The sequence below is a fragment of the Thermobia domestica genome, chromosome 4 (genome assembly GCF_964235325.1).
Source record: "Thermobia domestica chromosome 4, izTheDome1.hap1.1, whole genome shotgun sequence".
Taxonomy (NCBI): Eukaryota; Metazoa; Arthropoda; class Insecta; order Zygentoma; family Lepismatidae; genus Thermobia; species Thermobia domestica.
The window spans coordinates 325,994,828-326,020,860 of NC_137457.1; the positions used below are offsets into that span (position 1 = coordinate 325,994,828).

The 26,033-nt window shown below is 35.7% G+C and overlaps 1 protein-coding gene across 1 annotated transcript in view; it reads right to left on the reverse strand.

Annotated features, from left to right (window-relative positions):
- Nucleotides 1-5,392: 5,392 nt before the first annotated feature.
- LOC145683567 (putative gustatory receptor 28b) overlaps nt 5,393-26,033 on the reverse strand; it is a 68,339-nt gene continuing 47,698 nt past the window's right edge. Inside the window, exons 2-4 of the mRNA XM_081754915.1 lie at nt 12,557-12,625; nt 8,938-9,027; nt 5,393-5,600 (exon numbers count right to left, since the gene is read on the reverse strand). Coding sequence (XP_081611041.1) covers nt 5,472-5,600; nt 8,938-9,027; nt 12,557-12,625 — 288 coding nt within the window. The 3' untranslated portion in view covers nt 5,393-5,471. The remainder of the gene's footprint in view (nt 5,601-8,937; nt 9,028-12,556; nt 12,626-26,033) is intronic.

Consider the following 26,033-nt stretch of genomic DNA (forward strand, 5'->3'; position numbering starts at 1 on the left):
TGAGTTGGACCCCGTCTGGTACCCTGCGGGGGACCCTGGGACAAAGTTTTTTTACCCCAAAAAGTTTGTCGTTGAAAATGATGGGATACGTGTTGGTCGAGTTTTCCACTTACCCAACCGTTTCCGAACAAATGACTCGGTTCAAACTATTCTGCCATGTAATTTTTTTGTAGTTCTTACATTACAAAATATGTTGTAACTCACGATATTCCTCCCGGTGGCACGTATAACTTTGGGATTCATCTAGTTATAACATTTAAAATGCAAACACAATTGTCTCGTTCGGATCTCAGCGGAGCCACTGCGTGACCCTTCCTTGTGAGTTTTGGGAGTCACAAGCTGTAGTGTAAGCACCTTTTATTGTATAGATGTTTCAGTTTATTTTATGAGAGTCAATCTTGATTTGAGTTAATTCAGTTAGAATCGCTGTGAGGATTGAGGTCACTGGAATAGTTGTTGAAGAGCTATTATGCTGGTTAAAATCTTCAAGTTGAGAATTAAATATTTAACAACGTTATCTTGATAGACTGATATTGTGTATAACAAAGACAGTTCCACTCAATTAGTAGACTTTCAGATATTTAGTTGACATCATCATCTACGTTAGGTATGATCCACTTAACCTATCTTCTTTTAGCCTGAAAATTGTCAAACACTTGACACTGACATAACATACATTTACTACACAAACATACACCTAGATACAGTAGAAATGAGACAAAAATATTTGTTAACCACCCATTTGAATTGTGTTTCTTATTCACACAAAAAATTCTGTTTCGCGTACTCAAAAGAGTGGCGGAATACATTATACATTATAGCATGTTTTAGATGAGCTAATGTAACCAATCTGGGTCTACTCAAAGTGCTCTATTAGTAGAAAATGCTTCTCAGGTTGACAACTAAGATTTTTAACGTAATTTTAGAATACAGATTGAGTTTAATATAGCCGAGTAGATAGAGACAAAATGCCCATAGTACACATTGATGAAAAAGGTGTGAAATATTACTTTGATATGCATATATTTGTATAACTATTATCACAATCATTCAGAAAATACACGAGCATAAAATGAAGTGAAATTTCTAGTTTAATGTCCGCGGGTTATTTCCTTTTTTCTAAAGGAAATGGACGAGTAATGAGAGTGAGCGATAAAATGAAAAACTGCGAGGAAGCGAGAAAACCCCCTGATCTAAATTCTACATTGGTGACCCTGGGTATTTCTACATCAATTTTGTGCTTGTAAAATTTAACTTCTTAATTTACTATTATTCGTCTCTGTAGAGGTTTCCTTGAAAGTCGGCTCTAAATTAAAAGTATTAACGATACATTCACCATAGGATGTTATCAAATTCTGAACTTTATCGATTTCCCTATATGAGGTTGAAACATGGACATTCCGCTATAGAGAAGAAAAAAATACTAGAAGCCTTCGAAATTATGTGTATAGAGTAGAATGGAGAGAATAAGCTGAGTTGAAAAGAAAACGAATGAGAGAGTATTAGAAATAGAAAAATATAATTAAAATAAAATGTCTCAATTTTATACATTTCTCAATATCTCTTCATAATTATTTCTCATCGTTTTCATAAATTACTTGGTCGAATAACATTACATATCATATGTGATTATTCAGGATTATTTTTATATATATTGGAGTGTAGCGGAATTTGAAAAACAAAACGTTTTGCCTTCACTTCATTTTTTCGACAATTAAACAGAATTAACCTCTTGCGTACCAGCGACATCCATATGAATGTCATAAAATACTCTGTTGCAAAATGCTAATGACATCCCTGGGGATGTCATGAAAGTGTACCCCTTATTAAAGGTTGTATTAACCCTGGAGATGATGAAATTGTTTAGTGGATGCAAGGTAAGAGTTAGTTCTACTATTTCTCCTTAGGTGACAGCACCTTACTCACAGAAAAGTGTAAAAGAGTCTCAGTAAATGGCAGGCCTAAGGGAGCATTCAATTACAACACACATGTGCTTGTTTTGACGATAAAGAACTAGCAATTTCGAGATTGGAAAAAGAGAAAGAAGAAACTTTGTCTTTAATCTCGTCAATGTTGCCAACTTGAAGCAGCATAAAATCATTTCAGAAAATCAAAATTCCCGTTTTTCAGTGCAAATGTTCTACAATGCAAATAATTGTTTTTATCAGTAATGTGAATGCTCTCCTTACGTGTGAGCAATCAGTATGTCCTATACAACACTCTAAACAGTCTTTTACCATTAAATGGAAATCATATGAAAATGGCACCTCTAACGCAATAACGTCTTGTTTAATTGTTTAATCTTTCTTGCCTGTCTTTGAAAATACTATTCTTTCTGTTTAATTTCTTAATATTTCATGCTGTTGTATTTCGTTAAAAGATTCAAGATTCAAGCGTCATAGCATGGCTCTCACGTTGAATTCTCCAAACTCCCTCTGGTTCTCTCTCTCCTCAACTGAGGGCTGGGTGGTTGTAAGTAGTCTCCTTTGTTTACTGTGACCTCAGGAGACAATTATAGGATTTCTCCGTAGTTCACTGCAGCCCCAGGAGAGAGGTGGTTATAAGATATCTGCCTCCAAAGATAAGGTTTAGAGGGAATCTCCATAGCTCAATGTGGTCCCAGGAGAGAGGTGTTAGTAAGTTAATGATCAGCGGTAGACTGATGCTCCTGTCCACTTGGGTGTCCTCTGAAAGGGCGGTACGTGAGGAGAGAGTCTCTATCTTCAGTTTCCTTCCGAAAGAACTTCGTGTCCTCTCCTTCCATTGTCTGTTGGTGACTATGTTTGTACAGCATAGCACATGGTTGTGAATTAAGCGTGTGTGTATAGAGATTGCTTACACGTTAGGGTATGGAACCTTACAATATACAGCGAGACTGCTCACAGAAATCTTCGCTTGACGTTTTCTTTTCTTAAGGAAGAAAAAGTCACTCTCCTTGCTATCAGACAGAGGAAATAGATACAGAATATTCCACATAACACATGTACCCATTTTAGGTTGAAGGTGAACTTAATAATTAAAACGAACACAAATAGGGTAAAATAAATTTTATGTGGTTTCGTCTTTTGTTAAAATATTAATGCATAAATTAAAGATTATTGCTTACAGTTCGGCGTCTTTCCAGATTCGTCAAATTTGATAAAATTTAATACTGTGTCTGTATTCAAATTCAAATCATGTCGGGATTCCCTAACTACACGTGGATGCCATATTAAGTTTTGCTATTATTATTATTCATTGGAATTTTGCTAGTATCACAGGTATTCCCTTTGACCTTCTCTTCCTCCCTAATTTTAAATTTTGTCATTTTAAATTAAAAAATATCAATTAGAGTGTAACTACTAAGATCCACCCATAAACGATATGCTGGCGTATTAGCTTATTTTTTATACACGGTCGTCATCAATACCAGCTCAAAAGTTCTCAAATCGATTCCCGCTACTTTCACTTACCGAGTTAATACCAGGTATATCAGACAAGAACCCCTTTAAGTCTTTTATCAACCTGAAACTTTTTCTTTTATGGAGAATAAAATGAAAATCGTCAACTAGGAATAGGGTTGTTTGTTCACAAACGAATAATATAATCAATTAAACGGATGAATTTATTAACGATATATTTTCTTTTATTACTCTTAAGGGTCGGTGGTGTGGCATTATTGTTTTAAAAGTACATGCCCAAACAGGAGATAAAGATGGCAATATATAAGATAACTTTTACGAAGAAGTAGAACGGGTATTTCATTAATTCCCGCTATACCATACATGTATTGCAGTAATAGGTGCCAGCTCATGACAATATAAAATTTTATTGTTAAAAGAAGAAATAGAATTATATAAACTATTCTATATTATATTATGTTTTTGATAGATTTTGCAGCATTATAATAAGTATTGGTTCTTATATTTAAAATTTATGTATGTATTGTAATTTATCTCAGTTCATGTCGGAGGTATTAAAGCGCACTCTGATATTTGTTAATTGGTGTTAAAATTATTTGGTACATATTATTTATATGGGATAAAGTTTAGGTGTTGATGGCCTAAAAATAAGCCTAACATTAAAAGTAGATAAAACTGCATAAGTAACTTAGTAGCAGTAACCCATGACATTTTTGACATGTTAACATTGGCGCAGTTCTGCTTGAGACGGACCTGTTTCATTCTTATAACTTTTGGGAATCGGCTGACGAGAATTGCTATGAAGTTTGATAAACCAAGTAAGTTTAACTGCAGAAGTAAAGTTCAGATCGACCAGATGCATAAGGAGAAAGATGATATCCGAAGCATGTGTAATTGTTACTCTTTTTAAAATCAGTTTAGGTAAACTCTTGCTTTAATCAATCTTGCAATATCAATGCCTTTTATTAATATCTTATGAATTTCTCCTTTACAACTTATAACATTTCTGTTCACTACTCCTATTCAAAAACATCGTACTTTTCAGGATAGTCTTAACATCCACTTTCTCTGACTTTACTCTGTCTAGAACCATACAACTTTATTCTGACTCAAGATCTAAACTAACTACAATCAACTTGAATCCCTCCAAACTACATAAACAACTTACTTGACATATTCCAAATTGTATAGCAACCATTCTCACTTCTTCTTCTACCTCTCTCTTTTTTCGGTACAGTACAGACACTAAAGTACTTTCCGCCCTAAAGTCTTACTCAAGCATATCCTCATTCCGTGCCCTAAGCCTCATTCTATCTTATACCCCTAACACGTATGAAAATTCTATTACGGACTTGAATGTGAAGGTAGGACGTGAGAATATTTTCAAAACTGATTATAGGGAATGAAAATCTGCATGATAATCCAGAGTCCAAATCCAAACAAGAAGTCCAAAAAAAACCTTATCGTGAAGAGTACAAAATTCCAACACCGCAATGTTCATGAATGGAAAAGCACATAACCAAATTGGTCACGCTTTAGGAGATAGAAGAAGACAATCAAGCATAGTTAATGTTCTTTGGTCGTTCAGAGGAGTTGACTGTGACACTGATCACTATCTGGTAGCAGCGACAATAAGAGACTTGGATATGAATAACTATAAAAATTTCATCTCGCATCCATATCCGCATGCATAATAAATTTCTGAAATTTCAAGAACTGGAGTAAGGAAAAAAGATGATCGGGGAAAATTTGGCACCCATTAAATCTTGACACCCTGGACAATGTCCGATATTGACTCTGGGGTAAATACGGCCTGTACCTTTAGACATATCAAATAACAAATTCTCAAGAATGGTAAATCCTATGATGTAATATAGCAATACACATACAGGAATTTCAAGGGTAACTGAGAATAGTAACAGGAATTTTAAGACATTTTATTAACATAAACCAAAAATAATAATAAAAAATATTTATTAATTTTTCCAGTTACAAAAAGCGTGAATCAAAAACTAAATGTATTAGATCGTATTTGTTCCTTGCTGTTTTTCTGACCAGTATTTGAACTCTTTAGAACGCAGTAGAATAGTTCAGAGTGGTAAATGGCATCATGGTTGTACTGATTGGTTGTCTTATATCCTTATTTTGACTATTAAATTGAATTAATATCACAACGTAAGTCATCACAGAAGCAGCTATCTGAAACAAGAAGGTAAGAATTAACTTATTAAATACAATATTTTTAAGTATAAGTAAAAAGATATATTATTTGCAGTAATACATTCTTACCAAAAGCATGTTCGCTAACAATATTATCATATCCATGGATTTTCAGTAAAATTTAATTATTAGTCGTTCTAGCTGGTTCGACCTATAAGTGTACGGGCCCTCATTCGTTTTCTAGAGACGATTCGACGTACACGTACAGTACACGTCCCGTGTAGTAGTGACAAAATGATGCATATTCTGCCCTTTTTTGTTTTCCCACAGAACGAAAATACATATCACTCAAAAGTAGACTGCAATGTGCTGCCATCCGTTCGCTTTTCTTTCTATTACATAACATTCTGTTCAATTTTGTGACATTGTGCGTAAAATGCTGTTTTGGTGATTTAAAATTACCGCCTCTGACAGGGATGATGAGTATTTAACTCTCGGGTCGAAGGATTAATTTTATGAACAGAAGAAAACAGAACAATGAAACAGCCAGTGAAACTAAACAGATTAATTTAGGCAGTTTTGTCCGCTTTTAACACTCTAATAATTCTCAGGAAAGGAATATAAGGTAAGCTAAAGGAATTATCAAATTCAGCAATACTCGCAAAGCCTTTTGTAACATTCTCAAACATAGGGTCTTCTAACTGATTGATATTCTTGTTAAATAAATTTGTTCTTTGGTTAATAAGACAAAGAATAATCAATTTCTTTAAAGCTGGAAATGACTTTTGGCCACTCTTTTATGCCTGATCTTTCGAATACCGAATCACAGAATGTATCAAAGCTTTGGGAATGATGTTCGACTTATTTGATCGGCTTAGACCGACTGGAGACAGACTCAGGGAATGTCATTTTAAATTAGTTAGGGGAAAGACTTAAAATTTTCTCCTCGGATCGTGAATCAAAATAGCGAGTGTTTTATGTAATTCAATGCCGTAGGTATTTGATGTACAGGACATTCGGCTATATTTGACTTTTCAGCCACCTAATTGACTTTTGATCTTACTATGAAGTTGCTTACGGTGGAAAGAAAAGACCATCATCTAGGATCGCAATTGACCAAACCGGATTCGGATGTAAGAGAAACAAGAAAAGTGATAGCCATTAACCTCACCAACTGAGAGACGAAGCCGCGGATAGCTGTCCGAGAGCGAAGCCTCATAACTTGTGAAACCAGCTTATTTCTCTGTGTTTTGTTTTGAGCTGAATGACTCTCAGCCAGACATAAACCCAGGACTTCATGTGAGCATCTCTTCTCAAATTCAATCAACAGTAATCATGTTATATACTGGATGTATTTTTCCACAAATCAAACAACAGATGTTTAACTTTAGTCAGGTATTAGTAAATTAACTCAGTCCATTGAGACTCAAAACTTGACAAAAAAAAAAATGTTTCACACACCTACGCTTAACATGCATCAGCTGTAAAACCTTGCTTCGCTTTAAAATGTATATTGCGTGTTACATAATTGTAATTCCAAGTTCTGAACTATCTCTGATGTAAACTGGATTTGATTGCGATCCATATCGTTTTAGAATAGAAACACGGAGGAAATTGTAATGAGATCCGATTTCCACAAGGGACATCCCGGTCTAGGCGTATTAATTTAACTATTCGAATTAACATTTTCCGGACGACCGACGGGCTATGACTATCATGGAACTAATACCCAGTAGGATGAACGATGGGCTATGCCCATCATAGAACTAATACTCAGTAGGATGAACAATGGACTATGCTCTTTATGGAACCAATAGCCAGTAGGATGAACGACGGGCTATGCCCATTATGGAAATAATACCTAGTAGGATGAACGACGGGTGCAGCCAGTCCTTTGTTTTATTATTTTGTTGTGAATAGACTATTGGTTATATTAGTAGCATGTGTTTTATGCACACTTATTGACACCTCTTTGTTAAAAATTGAGCCGCTACACAGTCCGAAATCATTGTTTTGTCACAAGAGAGGCTTAGTTGAACATTTGTTCAAATTTATGTGGTTGAAGATGGGATCGAACCATTTTGATGCTGATCAAATTTTGCATTCTTCACAAGAATCCCGGTTCCAGTATTTTTCTAATCCATAATAAAATATATTGATACGTATCCGGACAAAGGTGATATGTCCATTTTTCTTCCAAACTCAGGTTTCGGCTGATATGGATAATGTCCAAAGTGTTTTGGCATTTGTAGCACATTACACAAAAACAAAAGAATCTCCAGCAAATGTTCCATTAACAAAAACTAAGTTTTGCATGAACCTCTGATTTATGAGATGCCTTGAATTTTGTGTCTTGCAAAAATTATAGCATTTGCATATCAATTTTGTTCAAATAGACCCTACTCATCGATATATTCAATTATTTATATATATGTATCAAATATTCATGTATTATTTATTGTAAATACCTAGCATCCAAATTTATACACTTCACGAAAAATATTGAAAAGAATTTTTAGTTCATATAATATCATTTTGCAAATATTACCTATCTTTTTGTTTCAAAATTTTCAGTATTCTTTACTGTCTTTGAGTACATCTTATATATAAAAGAGAACGCACAAATCCTTTGTTCCCTCATCACGCTAATACGGCTGAACCAATTTCTTTCATTTTTGGGGGGTTATTAGGATTTGGACCCTAGATGGTTTTTATCATATCACTTTAATTTTTAATTACCAGTGTCTTGAGATAATTGACCATTCAAGTGTGCATAACGTACAAATCCTTTGTTAGTTCATCATAGGTAAAAATAAACGTATTTATATGCAACCCGCATGACCGTGTCACTCGGCGGGTTAACATAAATGACAGGCGATATAATGTTAACATTTACTGCAATCTACTATGGTTTTTACCATATCACTTGAAAGCGAAAAAGTAAAAATTATCTAAGTAACAAAGTTTATTGCGTTCCGGGGTGACCGCAGTGAAGCGGGGCGGGTTAACATAAATGACAGGCGATATAATGTTAACATTTACTGTAATCTTCTATGGTTTTTATCATATCACTTGAAAGCGAAAAAGTAAAAATTATCTAAGTAACAAAGTTTATTGCGTTCCGGGGTGACCGCAGCGAAGCGGGGTGAACGCTGCTAGTTAGTAAATAAAACAAATCAAATTCCAGTCTTTCAAATAGTTAAGCCAGTTCACTACCAGATGGCTCCTCAACACAAATTTTTTTCAATTAGTATCATCTATTGCTGAATTATGAGGTAAAAATTTCCTATCATTTTTCAAATAGGTATACTTTATGTTTTTTTTTTAAATATTATTAAACTCTTTCAGGTATAAGCGAAGATATGAAGATACTCACTGAGTGTAGAAGAGTCATGTCCAATGGAAATATTCCACAGGCTGTGAACTCAAGTTTTCTATGGGATAACTCGTTGGCAAACAGCTGCAACTAATCAGAAACAAAATATAAAATGATTATAGATATTCTATAGTATTTTCGTGTAAATGTTTATAATTCAATAAACAAGGCTGTGATAAACCATCCGTGTTTATTTTATTTCACTGACTCTTCAAACGCACTCACTGCGTTCATCTTCAGAGTTATACCAATTCGGGGACTTATACAATTACTATAATTTCAATTTTTACATTTTTACATAATTTTATTTGTCAATATTTAAAATTAGATAGTGTTACAAATTACAGTCTTACTTAAATTTATGTTGACCTCCTTCTTAATAATACAGGGTAAGACTCAAAAGTAATGAGCCTTCGTTGAAAAAGATAGATTTATTGAGCTGATCGGTACAACTGACTAATAGTTTTTAAAATAGGCACCTCCTGCAACAATGTACCTCTTTTTCCATGACTCAAAGGTTTCCCCGAAGGCCTGTTCCGGGATGGCTGCAAGGGCTACCTTGACATTTGATTTGATGTCCTTGATGGAGCCGAAACGTTTTCCTTTCAGCGCTGATTTTAAGCGCGGAAACAAGAAGTCAGTGGGCGACAAGTCCGGACTGTAGGGAGGCTGGGGTACCACAGGAACGTTGACTCGGACCAGATAATCGGTGGCGATGAAGGCGGTGTGGCTGAGGACGTTATTGTGGTGAAGCTTTCAGCTGTCCTTGATGTCCCTGCACTTCTTTTCTGCCTTTTCAGGACTTCTTGGTAGTAAGCAGCGCTCACGGTCTGTCCGAGTGGAACAAACTCGTAGGAGACAATCCCCGTCACTCCGAAAAAGGCGATGAGTATGGTCTTCGTCTTCGATTTGCTCATCCGCGCTTTCTTGGGACGGGGTGAGTTTGAGGTGTGCGACTCAGCGCTTTGTTGTTTTGTTTCTGGATCGTACTGAAAAGTCCAAGTTTCGTCGCCGGTTATCACTTTTTCCAGAAAGGCAGCACCGCCTTCGCACAATTGTAGCTGTTCTTCGCATCGTAACACTCGGTTCCCTTTCTGTTCTTCAGTCAAAACTCTCGGCACAAGTTTCGCGCAGACTTCCCGCATGTGCAAGTCCTCGATAACAATGCGTTGCACCGTTGTTTCCGACAAGTTCAGGGCTTCTGCTAATTGGTAGAGACTCAAACGCCGGTCCGTGTTCAAAAACTCACGCACTCGCTGTAAATTCACGTCAGTACGGGCAGAAGACCGTCGTTCAGACAGGGGTTCGTCAGTCACCTCTTTCCGGCCCTCACGAAAAGTCTTGTGCCATTTTTTGACTTGAGAACAGGACAGACACAGTCCCAAACGCCTGTTGAAGCATGTTGAAAGTTTCGGAAGGGGACTTGCCCAACTGGAAGCAAATTTTGATCGCGTAGCGTTGCTCTAACGCACTTTTAATATCCCCGTGTCACGCACCACGGTATAGGGGCTACTGCTAAAGCCGATACTACCGCTCCGAAAGCTGGGAGCGAACTGACCCGCGTTGCACTGTGAAGCTAACACCCACCACTACTGTATCTGTCAAGCGAAGCGCGCTGCAAAGTGCGCACGCGTCAGTATAAAGTGAGGCTCATTACTTCTGAATCCTACCCTGTATTAGTGCTTTTGTTTTTCTTTATGCTAATAAAATATTTCAAATTTCACTTAATTTCAAGCTTTTTCTCTATTCAATGTGTCATCGGGACGTACAATTACCTCTTTGCCTTCACGTACAATGATTTAGATCCCACTATAAACTACTAGCAGAATGCTTGTTTTTCGCACGGGGAGAATACGCTTCATTTTGGACATAAAAGGCTAAATTTGGATTTAAACTGGATCGAAAGTGTCATTGTTCGTCTCAGTGACCCTGAAAACTATGAATTTGAGACTAATATATGTCATTTTTGATCATTTTTAAATGCCTCACTTTCCCACTCCCCTACCGTCAAAGTGACAAGATAAAAACATTCCAAGATCGAACGTCATCTATGCTGAAAATTTGATCGCGATCGGTCGCGTGGTTCAAGAGATACAAAGTCACAAACATAGTCGCTTTCATTTTCATGTATATTATTGATACATATTATAGATACAGCTTAATAATGTCGTCCTATATTGCCTCGCTCCTGCAGATACAAATCAATTAACTATTTCCGATGCCTACGCAAAAATTAATAAATGTATCGTCTTAATATACATTTACTGAATTCTCCGATGTGGATTCGAAACGGAAAATCTCTTTGTAAGTATATTTAATATTTATAATTGACAATACTAAGCATTTTTTTTTAAGAAATGGAAGATTAATAAGAATAAAGAGAGATAACACTGTATGTCCTATTTAATATTTTACTTTAAACCATTGTTCATGCATTACTTGCAATTTATTAATTACAGTTTATATGATTACCAACTCACTTCCTCATTTAAAAATCATCAAAGGCTTTTACTTAACATAACGTTTGACTCTACATATTAATTTTGTCATTGAGGAGTATTTTATAGTTCATATATGATATAAATATGGCTTACTACCATTTACTTTTAGGTAATTTGAAAAGAACGAATCGTTTAAGGTTTCCTAAGCTCAAATAATTTACCTTTTTTCTAAATCAACGTACGTCTATGGGAAAGCCTGTTTGATGCATTCTTCGGAAACGTATACGTCTTTCTCTTATAGATAAATTTTAGCATGCAAATTTGGTAGATTTGCTACGTATTTTGATCCATGTGGAACTGCTCAGGGTACAATACTTCCTTGAAATTCTGAATACTACGCTTCCTGGCTTGGAAAATACTGTTAGGGGATGGGTTACAGTACTTGCATTTGGTTCGGAGTAAACTATGATGAACTATATCAAGTGCTTTTCTAAGGCGCGGTGGTATCAAAAAAAAATATGTGGTCGTCTTTTAATGCTCGAAAATTATCATCGGCAATATGAAGTACGCAGTGGTTGTGCTTTGTCAATTAGAAAAGAACTTGGAGGCTTTATTTTTACTACTTCCAGTTTGAATATCGGGTCAGAAAACGAACTTCATTCCCAACTATTAATTCTCTACAAACTGACCAAATTTAGTGATGATTGATGAAATAATTCTTGAGTTTTTTCTGTTTCCCGAACGTACAGACTGGCTAATTATATAAAGGAATTTGTTTAAACCAAACTCTTTAAAAAGTTGGTAGCTAGATAGGACTTACACTAACACTATTTCAGAATGGTGTCAAAGTTTTCAATTGACTTGCACTTCAAGCACTTTAGAAATTGATTTTTTAACTTTACCTAGTTTATAACTCTAGAGAAAAGGCGCATCTATTAAAATTTGTTCATTAGAGCATTTTATTTCCCTTAGTGAATCACTTTCCAAAGTTCAATGACGACCTGTTCTACAACTACTTCTTCAAACTTTCATTTCTAGAACTTTCTTACCTTTTCTATATTTGAAAACATAATGATACTTTTTTCTCACTATACAAAATAATATACTCCATATTATTGAATACTATAGGACGAAAGAAAAGATTTAGAAATACAGAATTGATATAAACTATCGCTTACCTCCTCCTTAACATCAGGGTCCATGTCTCTCTGTATAAGTCTGTATACAATGGATGCTGTAGCATTTGCCTGCAACATACAAATAATAAATATGTCAAAAATATTTATGCACTAATCATAGTATGAGACTAATTAATATTTTTTCTAGGAATTTACAGCAAATAAGAAGGGAAATAATAAAAAAAAACTCTGTTTGCTCATTTGCGAGAAATGATCCGAAAGAGCGATGCTAGTTCTATAGCGCTGTGTGGACTAGTTCAGCAGACAATGAGCAGGAATTAGCGGATGGTTTCATTTCCAGGCAGGAGATTTTTTAGCAGAAGGAATTTCAAAACTTATAAAATGTTATGACAAGCGCGTCAATTTAAATGGTGGATATGTTGAAAAGTAATGTAATGTTGTACTTTTCTAATGTGTATAATAAAAGTTCTGTATCTGCCAGTGTTTGCCACTGATAATCAAACGGCGTTTCTTTTTCAGAAGTTCACTCGTATAACACGATCCTATATTTTTAAGAGGCTTCTTGAAAATTCTATCATTAAAAAAATAGTAATCAAAATTTCAAACTATTTTAGTGATATAAAAAATCTTAAGACAAAGCAAAAAGGAAAAAAGTTAACATATCAGTTTTTCTCAACTAAGTCACGGCTATTTGCATCCATTATCAATCATTACACTTCCCGTTCTTACAGCTTTGCCGATGAAAGCAAACTAAATACCGTGGTTACTTTTAAAAACGTTGTCGGCACAGAATGCTTAAATTTAAAATAAAATAAAAATGCTTAGAACAATGAGGGCAGGGTGCACAATTTCAAAGTCAGACGCACTCGCCAATCCAAAAATGATGGTCGTCAGTACCTCTCGCGTACAAATTATGAGAGTTTTCACCCATTCCCCTTACGGCCTTCGGCTTGACAAAGAAAGAGATTACATAAGGGCTTAAAATTTCAAAATTAGATAATTAGATTCAGAATAATCAACTTTGAATTCGGTAATTCATATACATGTTAAGAAATGTTTTACCTTAAGATTTCACGTTTGGGTAACTCTCTCTCTCTCTCTGCGCTGAAGAATCAGCTGTCGCTTGCAGTTTTCGGATCAAAGTCCTTAAGTGAAGGGCCATTGATGGAAATAGTCAGGAAATCATCCACTATGCCAGTCTTCAGTGAATTCCTGTAGGCGTCTTAACTCTGTTGAGACTGCTAAAGCCTCTCTCACATAAAGCAGTACTCACAGGGAGAACTGTACAAAATGTAACAATTGGAAGCAAGTTAGGGAATCTCGTAATGAGGTTTTCGATTGAGAGTGGAAAAAGAGGGGCAAATTACAACGTTGTGAAGACTTCACATTCCGTGTTTTCTCTCACTCAGTGACAATTACTTTTGTGCGGAACAGAAACTGTGCATCCTCATGAGTTTAGGCAGAAACCATTCCTACTGAACACTGGTGGCCAGCTCTAAATTTCTAGTCGCCAATGGCGACTTGGCGACCGGAAATTTTGCACCCTGATGAGGGTAAATTTTAATGTTCGATATAAGCCATTACACATAGTAAGAACGTTGACATCCACTCCAAAGCTTAATCTAAGAATGTTAGACGACCAAGTATTTTCGAGTGATAAAAATTTATGAGGAAACCACGTTTCATAGGCAGTTAGATACGGTTATACATACACACTTTGTCCATATACTCTTTTCTTAAATTAAATTGGTCACTTTAGTGCCATAACTGTATTAAATATGATCTAGGCTGCTACAATTTTATCATCTGACAAAAGTGAGTTTTACATTGTGCACTTGTGTTCTGGAAAGTATATATTCAATGTTGCCAACTGATAAATTCCCCTCTATATTTAGGTTAAAAACCGTCCTCAAGAAATATTGAGAAAGATCATCTTTTAAAAACAGAATTTCTGAGACAAATCCTTTCAATTTTTATCCACTCTTGCATATAATTACAGAACTCACTAAACTCATGAACTGCTTTCTTCTGATTTCTATACGAAACTTTGCTTTCTTTTATCTGTGAGGTGTATTAAACACTTTTTTTTTTAAAGAAATTTACGAAGATTCTTGGAAGAATTTAGAAGAAAACTTACTTTTGTAACGATAATCTGTATAAATTTGTAAATGTTGTTCGAACAATGGTCCGGTGTGGAAGATATCATTTTCTTTTATGGCTAGACCTGTACATTTATGTTGTTAGGTTTTGTGGCCAGACAGATTTCTAAGTAGTTAAGATGTGATACGAAAGGGCGCCATTGTGAATGGATATATATTCAATTTAAAATGAACAAATATTGTAAAAAAATATAAGGTAAATGTTGAAAAGTCTTCGAAAAATACATAAGTTTAAATTTATTTTATTTTGTATGTTATCATTGAACACTCATTGAGTAATTACGTCTTAAGTAGTTCAATAATCAATTGTGACAAACTTAGACCAAATATGTAACTAATTGTCCAAAATTAGCTGAAGTTAGAATAAATATTACACTTTCAATACAATGCAATGAGTAGGCTTGACATCACTAATCATTAATTGAACAATGTATAACACAGTGTTTCTTAGTTTAAGTCGCTAATAATAGCGTAGATATTATTTAGGAATGGTTACAAGGAAAAAATCAACAGATGTAAAGAGCATTTGGGATTAGTTTAGAAACTTAAAAGAACCAAAAACGGTTAGAGCAATAAAGGAGCAATATCTAACGTTTGAAAAGATTATGGCACTTGAAGGAAAGATAATGGCAAGTGTCAATTATGAAGCAAATTATTTTTGAATGAAAGGTGCTGAGTTAGGAATGCAATCTATCTCAGCATTCAGAGCTCTGCACAAAAGTTTACAAAATAACAATTCTTTGTCATTTGAGAGATGAGCTACGGTATACTAATTGCATTTCGCGAAATGGTGCTTTGGCAATTTAAAAGTAGAGTAGGAAGCATCTCCTCTACAGAAATAATTCCTTTGGTGCAGAGTCGACGCGTAATCTCTTCTTCATCGCCTGCTAACACTACAATTTCACTGTAAATGTAACCATTGCTATTTTTTCAAGTTTCTTAGTTAACCTTTAACATTTGCACATCTGATAGGCGAAGATGGGAGAACAATATTAATTTGGGCCTCGCAGAAATAGGAGTACAAAGTAGAAACTGGATCCAATTGGCAAAGGACACAAATTAATGGACAGCTTTTGTGAAACGGTATTGAATCTTTGGGTACCAAAGGCTATAGAGTTAGATAGATAGATAGATAGATAGATAGATAGATAGATAGATAGATAGCTAGCTAGCTAGATAGATAGATATAGATAGATAGTAGATAGATAGATAGTTTCTTTCTTATACTTTTCTCTAAAGAATGTTTAAGTAGTTATTGACGATACAAACTCAACAAAACCATATCATGTATTTCTTAAACAGATGTCATTTTAAAATGGAAGCAGAGATGCCATAGAACGTAGATTTGTGTGTACTCATCTTGCTTACAAGAATTTGTATATAATTCCTAGACACTTCTCCATACATGAGAATCATTGTGTAGGATAACGGAGACTGCTGAAGGGTAGTTCATAGTTATGGTAGGAGATAACATGGAAGGAGTATTTTAAGAGAATTTTATGCATGATTGTTGATTGATTTATATTAGTACCTATCTGTCAGAATGTGTCAATCTACTCGGATGATGAATGCATTGCAGCAGGATCTATGTAAAGCTAAAATATCTATTTTTCCTCATCCTTTTGATACCCTCAATAGATCCTCGACAGGCTCGTTTCTCAAACTAAACATGGCACACACTGAGCAACAGGGGCGGATCCAGGGGGGCGATCGGGGCGATCGCTCCCCCCAGAATAGGAAATTTTCTTATTTTATATTTATAAATACAACCCATCCCAAAGTTTGGAGCCCTTAAAAGTAGCAGTATGACAACCCACCGCCCCCCCCAGAAGTCGGTCCTGGATCCGCCCCTGCTGAGCAAGGCTATATAATAGGAATAAAACACACAATCACAGTTTCAATACAATAAGTATGAACTTCATCAGACTTTCACTCCTTCTGGCTACTTGGGAGTCGGTCATCTCTTATATACTTCTCGGAGATCAACTTTTAATTAAGCTACACCCCTTTAATAAAAAGTAACACTTGTGTTATTCACTTTCACTTGTACAGCTGCGCACTCCGAGAAGTATATAAGAGGGAACCAACTCCCAAGTTGTCAGAAGGAGTGCAAGTCTGTTAAAGACACTGTTACGTTTAAACTGTTACGCGATTGTGTGTTTTATACAGTGTAAAATGTAGAGGGTAAAAACTGGGGGACCAGCCAGAAACCAAACTGTGATACGTATATCATGAGTATACTAAAAATTTTCAAGAATGTATAAATAATAGCGTCAATTTTTCGTGATCAAAAAACTGGGTGGAGGGGGCTAGAACCCTCCGCGCTGGTCTAGATCCGCCACTGGTTTTATTATATAGTCTTCCTCAATGTGTTGTTGTGTTTAGTACGACAATATGAAAACAAGACGTCATACAATAGTTATTTATGCTCGTTTCTGCAACCCTAAACCGAAAAAAAATAGCGGTGCCTAATATGCTCTGATCGGTATATTGGAATTCTAGAAATAGTATGTCGGAGAAACAATTCGATTTCCTTATCTAGTTTCTATTACAGATATAATAAATTACACTAGTTAACAAATTTAAACTTTTTGTTTGTTACATGAGAAAAATCACCTGATCTTAAAGGAACTTTTTGCGCTGAATTCGAATATGCACTCGGTTTCTCTCCATCACATACAGTTTTCCCGTAACAGAGGGATTTTCGGGAAATTCCCTCAATAATTTCCCTTTTTCAGATATTTTATTCCCCTAGCTCCTGTCCCCTTAAATATAGTAACATAGAAATTATACCTAAGTATACCTTGATTTATATTTAATAAACCCTAAAAGTTTCGTAAAAATCGCTTTGTTCTTTCTAGAGAAATAAATATATTTGTATGTATACTGTGTGCACTGTTTATTGCACCTGATAGTAATGCTTTCAGATCTCCTGAGTTGGGGTAAAAACGATTTGCTTTATTACTACAAACACAGACATAAAAATGAATATTTACAATAGTCAACAACACACTTGTATTGCTCTCTGTAAATTAGAAACGTGTATAAAAATAGAATGTACTTCCAACGTATATTTTTTTTAAACGTACAGTATATGTATATCTTAATACATATATATACAATTCTCCAAGCTTTTTCCTTTTGTTCATGAAATGGTTATCAATATTTGTTATCAAATGTAACAGAATGCAAAAGAACTTCCACTTCCCGAGCCCCCTACCAACTGGGAAGAGATATGGCCAAAAGACTCTGATGATGATCATGACCTTGATGAACCATCGACATCAACATGTACATCCAAGGATCCAACGTTCATCCCTGACTGTGTTCGCGAGCCACATTTCATCCGGCAATGTGAACTTAATGACCTAGTCCGTGATTTGCACCTGACAAAACAAGAGGCGGAACTTCTGGGATCAAGGCTCCAGCAGTGGAACTTATTGGATGCAGAAACGAACATATCAGTGTACAGGAAAAGGCATGTTCAATTTTCAAGCTATTTCTCAATGCAAGATAATGTGTGCGTATGTACGGATATAAATGGGTTGATGGCGGAGCTAGGAATTCCTTACGTTCCAGAAGAATGGAGGTTATTTATCGACGCGTCAAAGGTCAGCCTTAAAGCTGTCCTTTTACATAATGGAAATAAAAAAATCTTCTATACCACTTGCGCACTCAGTGAAGATTAAGGAATCCTATGACACCATGTCAACTTTGCTAAATCTTATAAATTACAAGGACCATTGTTGGCAAATATGTTGTGATCTCAAGGTAGTTGGTATTTTATTAGGACTGCAGTGCGGTTACACGAAGTACCAATGTTTTTTATGTTTATGGGATAGCCGAGCTGATGACAAACATTATGAAGTGAAGGAATGGGAACCTAGAGTGAATTATGTACCTGGAGAATGCAACGTGAAGTACGCTCCTTTGGTAGATCCTAATAAGATATTACTACCGCCACTTCATATCAAGTTAGGACTTATGAAAAACTTTGTCAAAGCCATGGACACATCTGGTGAAGGTTTCAAGTATTTGTGAGATAAGTTCCCTAACCTGAGTGATGCTAAGATTTCAGCGGGAGCGTTTATTGGTCCCCAAATTAGGAAATTAATGCTTGATGATAGCTTTGACAGCAAGTTAAACAGTGCTGAGCTAGCTGCCTGGACAGCATTTAAGTGTGTTGTGCGCAACTTTCTGGGCAATAACAAAGCTGAGAGTTACACAGAAATCGTACAGGACATGATACAGAAATACAAAGAGTTGAGTTGTAGGATGTCTTTAAAAATCCACTTTTTGCACTCCCACCTCAGCTTCTTTCCTGCTAACCTAGGTGCTCTCAGCGACGAACAGGGGGAAAGATTCCACCAAGATATAATGGCAATGAAGAAAAGGTACCAGGGACGATGGGATCCTTCAATGATGGGGGACTATTGTTGGGTCTTGTTAGAGAATGCAACATTTCTTACAAAAGAAGGAAGTAGTGTACGTTTTTGTAACCCAATGGAAGTTTCATATATTGTGATAGTTTTGATTGTCTTTTCATGACCTTTTGGTACATTTGTATTATTGTTTATTGTAAATTGTCACACTTGTAAATTATATTGTATTATATTTTATATATGTGTTTGTGGTAATAAAGCAAATGATGGGGAACTATTGTTGGGGTCTTGTTAGAGAATGCAACATTTCTTACAAAAGAAGGAAGTAGTGTACGTTTTTGTAACCCAATGGAAGTTTCATATATTGTGATAGTTTTGATTGTCTTTTCATGACCTTTTGGTACATTTGTATTATTGTTTATTGTAAATTGTCACACTTGTAAATTATATTGTATTATATTTTATATATGTGTTTGTGGTAATAAAGCAAAACGTTTTACCTCAACTTAAGAGATCTGAAAGCATTACTATAAGGTGCAATAAACAGTACACACAGTATACATACAAACATATTTATTTCTCTAGAAAGAATAAAGCGATTATTACGAAACTTGGAGGGTTTGTTAAATATGAATCAAAGTATACTTAGGTATAATTTCTATGTTAGTATATGCAAGGGGACAAGATCTTGGGGTGTAAAATAAACGAAAAGGGAAATTTTTGAGGGATTTTCCCGAAAATCACTCTGTTACGGGAAAATCGTACGTGATGAAGAAAAACCCAGTGCATATTCGAATTCAGTGCAAAAAAATCCTTTAAGAACAGGTATTTCCTTTTATGTAACAAAACCTTTTTGCCATAAAAGTTCCATCTGATCAAATGTATATAACTATCAGTTGTTTACAGTGAACTATCATACGTTTTTCAGAAAACAACTTAATCGAGCCAAGATATATAAAGAAGAGTCATAAGTCTTGCAATATTTCCACAAGGCAAACAGAAGGCACGTCGATACTCCGTGATCGACCTAAATGAAAGGTCAATCTAGACAAGAGGTAGTATGAAAAATAAAGTACTTAATACGGAGTCCACTACTCCGTCAGTAACTTCAGTCATTTTTAGTGGCCATAACGATGAATGCTCAACAATGTATGGACTGTTATTGCATGAGTTTGAACTCGTCCATAACGCTGCGATAGTAACCCATAACATTTGTTATGCGACAGGGGAAGATGCTGTGAATTATAGCATAGCAACTTGTATCATAGGCTTCATACATTTCGTGTAGGTTGTAAAAAATGTCGATCGACCATAGTTCTTCCACCCCAGGGTAGATTCTGAGTCATACGACTTGCCAGTAAGGAAATTCCATCCACAAACACATCACAATTGTGAAACCTACTCGGCATGTCGCAGCCCACTGGAGAGCTTCACAAATTCACACACCAGGAGACCCAGAGAAGAGTTTATGTATGCCGACAACTGCTGCAAAATTAACGTGATGTGCGTTTCTGGAACGGATTGTCACATTCCACGAAAAGTGGGTGTTTTTCCGAAATTCGAATGTGCCAAAACGGTGCTTCAGCAAGCGTCGATTTCCAAGAAGTGTCTTCAAACAGAGTCGCTTTGAGTATAAAGTCATGCTCTGTGTTTGGTGGAACTACGAGGAAGTAATTCCCTTCAGTTTCGCTCCTATTGGTTCTTCTATAAACGACGACCTTTATTCCGAACTGTTGGAGGGAATGTATGCTGCACTGCACCAAAATGTCCGGCTTTGGTAAACATAAAGGGCGCTCTGCTACAATAGGATAATGCAAAGCCACACTCGACTCGAAAAACGCAATAAAAATTCAGTTACTTGAAGACATCGAACTGATGCTACACTGAAGCTATGTAATCCGAAGCTGAATCAATGCTACGCTGAAGCGATGCTGAAGACATACGAGTATAATCCTAATCTTGCCAGTTCGGATTACTACTTGTTTCGGTTCATGGCATACTTCCTGAAATCACGATGATTCATCAACTAGCGGGAGATGGAAACAGCATACATTACTTCTTCGGTTGTAAGGACAAGATACAGTGCAGACAGCCCAACACAAGGAACTATACGTACTTTGAATATTCACCATCTTTTGTGGTACTGAAATAAATACAGGCATGTTGTGTTTCATAATATTGCAAGACTTATGAATTACTCTTGCAGAATGAAAGGTGCTTATGGTAAGAAGTTACATTTGAGCTCTTCAGGAAATGAAGCCGTGACTTCAATAGCCACACAAGTTCAGCTAAAGATATTGAGAAAATCAATAAAAACAGTAGGCTATATGTCTTGGAAATATGAACTCAGAAATCAGATGTTTTCATATTTACACTTTGTTGAATAACAAATGTCACTAATTATTAAAACAACGAGTATAACAAGTAACTTGTCTATAATAAAATAATGAAAATATTGGACTTGTGATATTGGGGAACTCATTAGTATGTTACATTGGTTTTCGGTACTATGGGCTTGTGTGCTAATGGAACTCAACACGTCAATAACGTGCCGAAGATAAGGGAACCTATGTTGTTTTCAGCGGCGTAGCGTAAGGGAACGCCTGTATGCCCGGCATCCCCTGTTAATAAGAAAAAAGTACGTATTTCATTATATTTATAAATTGCTTACTTATAATTACCACAATTATTCCCACTGCAATCTTGTGAATGCGCTCTCTCGCTTTACTTTGGCAAGCGGAACCTACGCATGCGCATCACTCAGATGTACATTTTCTGTCTTTCCTCTTGTTGTATGTTATGTTCCTCGGGCATCCAGACCTACTGCAAGCATCGGGGTTTTCGTCTGCTTTCTGTCGAATACGCATGCCTAACTACTCCCTGCCATCCCTTTGCAAGCCAACATTTGCTTTAGATATAACCTGGCGTATGCTCAAGTACTGCCAACTCTATATATTTTGGACTAAGCTATGGTTTCTGTATAGAATGTACGACCGCTGTCAAGGAAATAGAACAAAACATAAATAGTTAGTTGAACGCCATTATGAAGCATGTCGCTTATGTAAGTGATAGTATAAAAATAGTTATGCTTTAATCGTAATTAAATGCATCGTAATTGTAATAGTAATTAAAGGCAAACTAATAATCTATATCATAAATACATATCATGTCCCAGAATGTAGCCAGATATTCTTTGAGAGGACTCACATACAAAAGCTTAACTATAATGCATTCTGTAGAATCACTGTCATCAATCCGGTAGGCCACCCTCTGTCCTTCACAAAGTTTACTTGTGATCTTCCGTATCTGGATATCTGACAATGAAGTAGATACACAGAAATAGACCCCCAGAGTTACTTTAAGTGCTTTCTATTTGTATCTTCAAATGATATAAACACTCAGGCCCATTTTCACAAACGGGCACCTGAGGTCCGGACCCAAGATGACAAATTTCTAGGGGTGACATAAAAAAAAAAAAAAAAAAACGAGATTGAAGTATGGTATGCGGAGAAAGAAGCTGCCCACGAGAGAGAAATAAAGGGAATTATACTGAAAAGAATATTTATACAAAAGTGAAGCCGGTTTTTCTCGTCGCAATGCTAGTGGCAGAAAAGGAGCTGAGACAATTGCTTATTGGCGTCTAACGTAATCTACGCATTTGCTACTGTATGCCCCACCAGGCGTGCAATTACGGGAGCCTGGGCCCCTAAATGTTTTGGCCTCCTAATTATTAAGAGTAGTTATTGATAAAAGAGATCCAGAATTGTGACGATTGGACCCCCTAGCATATTTGTGCCTCTCTCCTAAACTTTAATGGCTGGTTGCGGGCCTTAATGAGTAGACTCAGCCTGTTAATCTTCTATTTGTGTTGTGTAATCGTATGGGATGGTTGCAAATTATGCCGTGCTAAATATAAAGCTTCTGCAAGTTGTTTAATGAACATGGCTTTACAGTCCTTTCTTGTGATAAATTATTGGCTCACCTCTCCCTGGCTATGCCCTTGCGTTCTGTACTAGATTTATGCTTTTGATTAGCAACATTGATCATTGGTGGTCAAGAAAAATTGGCGTTATATATATATATGCGTTGTGATTTGAAATGAATATTTGTTTTATTTTTTTTACTGTAGTATGAAGAAAATTACATTTATAACTAAGATACAAAGCTGTGGAAAGTGTTCGGCTGCTACAAGGTATAGTACCTTACTAACTTTTAGCAAATGACGACTACGATAACAGTACCAGACACATTTTTTTTTTTTTTTTGTTAACAACTACCATATCTCGGTTGACTTACGAGCAGCGCTGCTCTCTGAAAGGGATACGACCTACCCCAAAGCTTTCCATAAAAACGACAACTAGCAATCAGTCGCGAATATTTCAGTCTTCGTGGTATGATGATAGGTTTTCTTGGCTTTCTGGGTGTTCTGTAGGGAATAAAATGTTATGTTTCGTCTGCATTATGTTTGGGGCAAAGGAGTCGGAGTGGTGTTCAAACGGTATTTCTGATTTGGGTAATTTCATGAAGAAAGCTCTAAACCATGAGTCATCGAAACAATATTTGCTGCATAGTGAATCTTTTCACTTGTTAAGGAAAATACACATTGAACATGCATTGCATTGTATTGTATTATACAGACAAGTGACTAACTTTGGCATTCCCATTTCGGAATACCACGCTACGCTACTGGTTGTTTTAAATGTCAAACGATAGAGCTCAGTTAGACGATTACAAGGAAATATGTAATTCATATAATGCCAAAAACTGGACTTGTGCTGTTATGGAACACACGGCTTCAATTAGTTATACTATCCACTTCTGCCTCCACACAATTTATACGTACTCTATATCTTACCTGCTTTGCTGTTGAAGATGCCAGGGTAAACAGGTACACTCGTATTAAATGAATAGATAAAATTATAAACCAAATTACAAAGATTTCTATTGTGAGATGTGTAGCTGAAAGTTCTTCAATTATACAGTAAATATAGTACAACACTGCAAAAAGGCATTCTATACATTGACATAATATAGTTGCTCCACATACGGAGTTGAAACTTATAGAAGTTTTTGTAATGTTATAGTGCAAATTCCGTAGCTCTTTTATCCTTGCAGTAAGTGGACATTCACTTCGCAGTATTATCAGTTTCGCGTATGACCTCTTCATGTTTCTTTTATAGTGTTCAATAGAAGATATCTCGTTGTTTACAAACAAGAAAAATTCTCGTAAAATCCAACAACCATGGACAATAATAGTAAATATGATGATAGCTTGAGTGTGCGAAACTAACAAACACATTGTTCCAATTATTAAAACAAGTTGGTCAATTGTATACATGTTGGAGCAAAAATTTGTTATTATAATTGTATAAATGATTATTAGTAACCCAAAGGACGAAACAATTAAACTGAATTTTATTTTCGAGATTTTAACACTTGAACCAAGCATAGAATCATCTACATAAAGTAGGTCTTGAAAATTTTCAGTTACAGTATAAGGACATTTTAAAACAAACATCAAGGTTCCTAAACGACTGATAATTTTTGGAATATAGACAAGAAAAAATTCAAATATCTTAGAGCTACGTATTGTTACATCAACGTCCATCAACAAATTTATATTTACGAACAGAATATATAAAGAGAGCAACAGGGGTAAGAAACCTAATACAAGAAATGTTACGATAGCTAATAATTTGGAAATGATAGATACTATGGTGAAATTTTTGTGTCGTAGGTGAAGTCCTGACAAGGAAAGCAACCCACTGTACTTTAAGAGGTAAGAAATAGTCTGAAGAAGGGAATCAAATGAATTATTTTCCATATTTGAAGTACTTTCCGTAGATACAAGTTATCCTTCTTTAACCGTAAGAACCAAACTGATAGGAAAAGTGTAAAGGAAATTCATGTAGGCGATAAGGTATTGTGGTTCAACAAATTTAAGTTCCTACAGCAATTATTATAAATTATCTTTTGAATCTAGGGATGACACGGGAGTAAATATTTAATGTTGTATTATTACTGTTTGACAAGTAATCATTCCACAAATAACCTTTTCCCGATCGAATATATTTTAGTAATATTAACAATATTGATTATATTTCTTAAGAGCTTGACATACCAAATATAATACATAATTTACCATTTTATGCTTTTTTTTTAAATTAAGATATTATTATTATTATTGATCTTGTTTAATACACTATATGATATCACACAGTATTTAAAATTGATATTACACTTTGAATTTAAAAGTAGAAAACAATGTATATTTATCCAAACTGGATTCAAAACATTCTTCATGAACATAGTCAAAGTGGTTGTCAGCCTCCTCGGATATGTCTCCTTCCGTCTTATTGTGTGTTATAGAAGAAAAATCTCGTCCAGTTCTTTACCAGGAGGTAATGTGCCTAAGATCGATGACACATTCCCGCGCTGGATGGCGATGCTGATACGTTGGAAAAGGAATGCAGTAGCTCGGGGGTCACCAGTTTTGATTGCTATTCGATGACCAACTTCATTAATTAAATTAAATCCTTCGTGACCCCAAGACCCACTGGTTTCTATTGCTACTGTTACAAACCAATATTTGTCCAATAGGTTTGAATATTTTAGTCTTTTGTCTGATTCTCTGTGAGCGGCGACGAGACCTGCCTGAATTGAAGAATGGGGTAAGTTGGAAGGAGCAAACGTATCGGAACATGTGAAATCCCAGACTAGTGCTTTTCCATTTTTCCACGGTACCAAGGTCATGCCATCAGGCCTTTTACCATCAGAGCGGCAACAACCATTTGGTTCTTTTATTGAAGGAACTCCCGCTGAAACGAGGGCTCTACAAATAATGTCGTTTACAATATGATGTCGAGATTGTCTTCCCGCACTTTTTTTTACATGAAAGGCCATGTAATCCTTTATTATCAACATATGCGTTGCAAGCAGGACAAAAGTGAGGCTCACAAATATTAGCACCTAAGC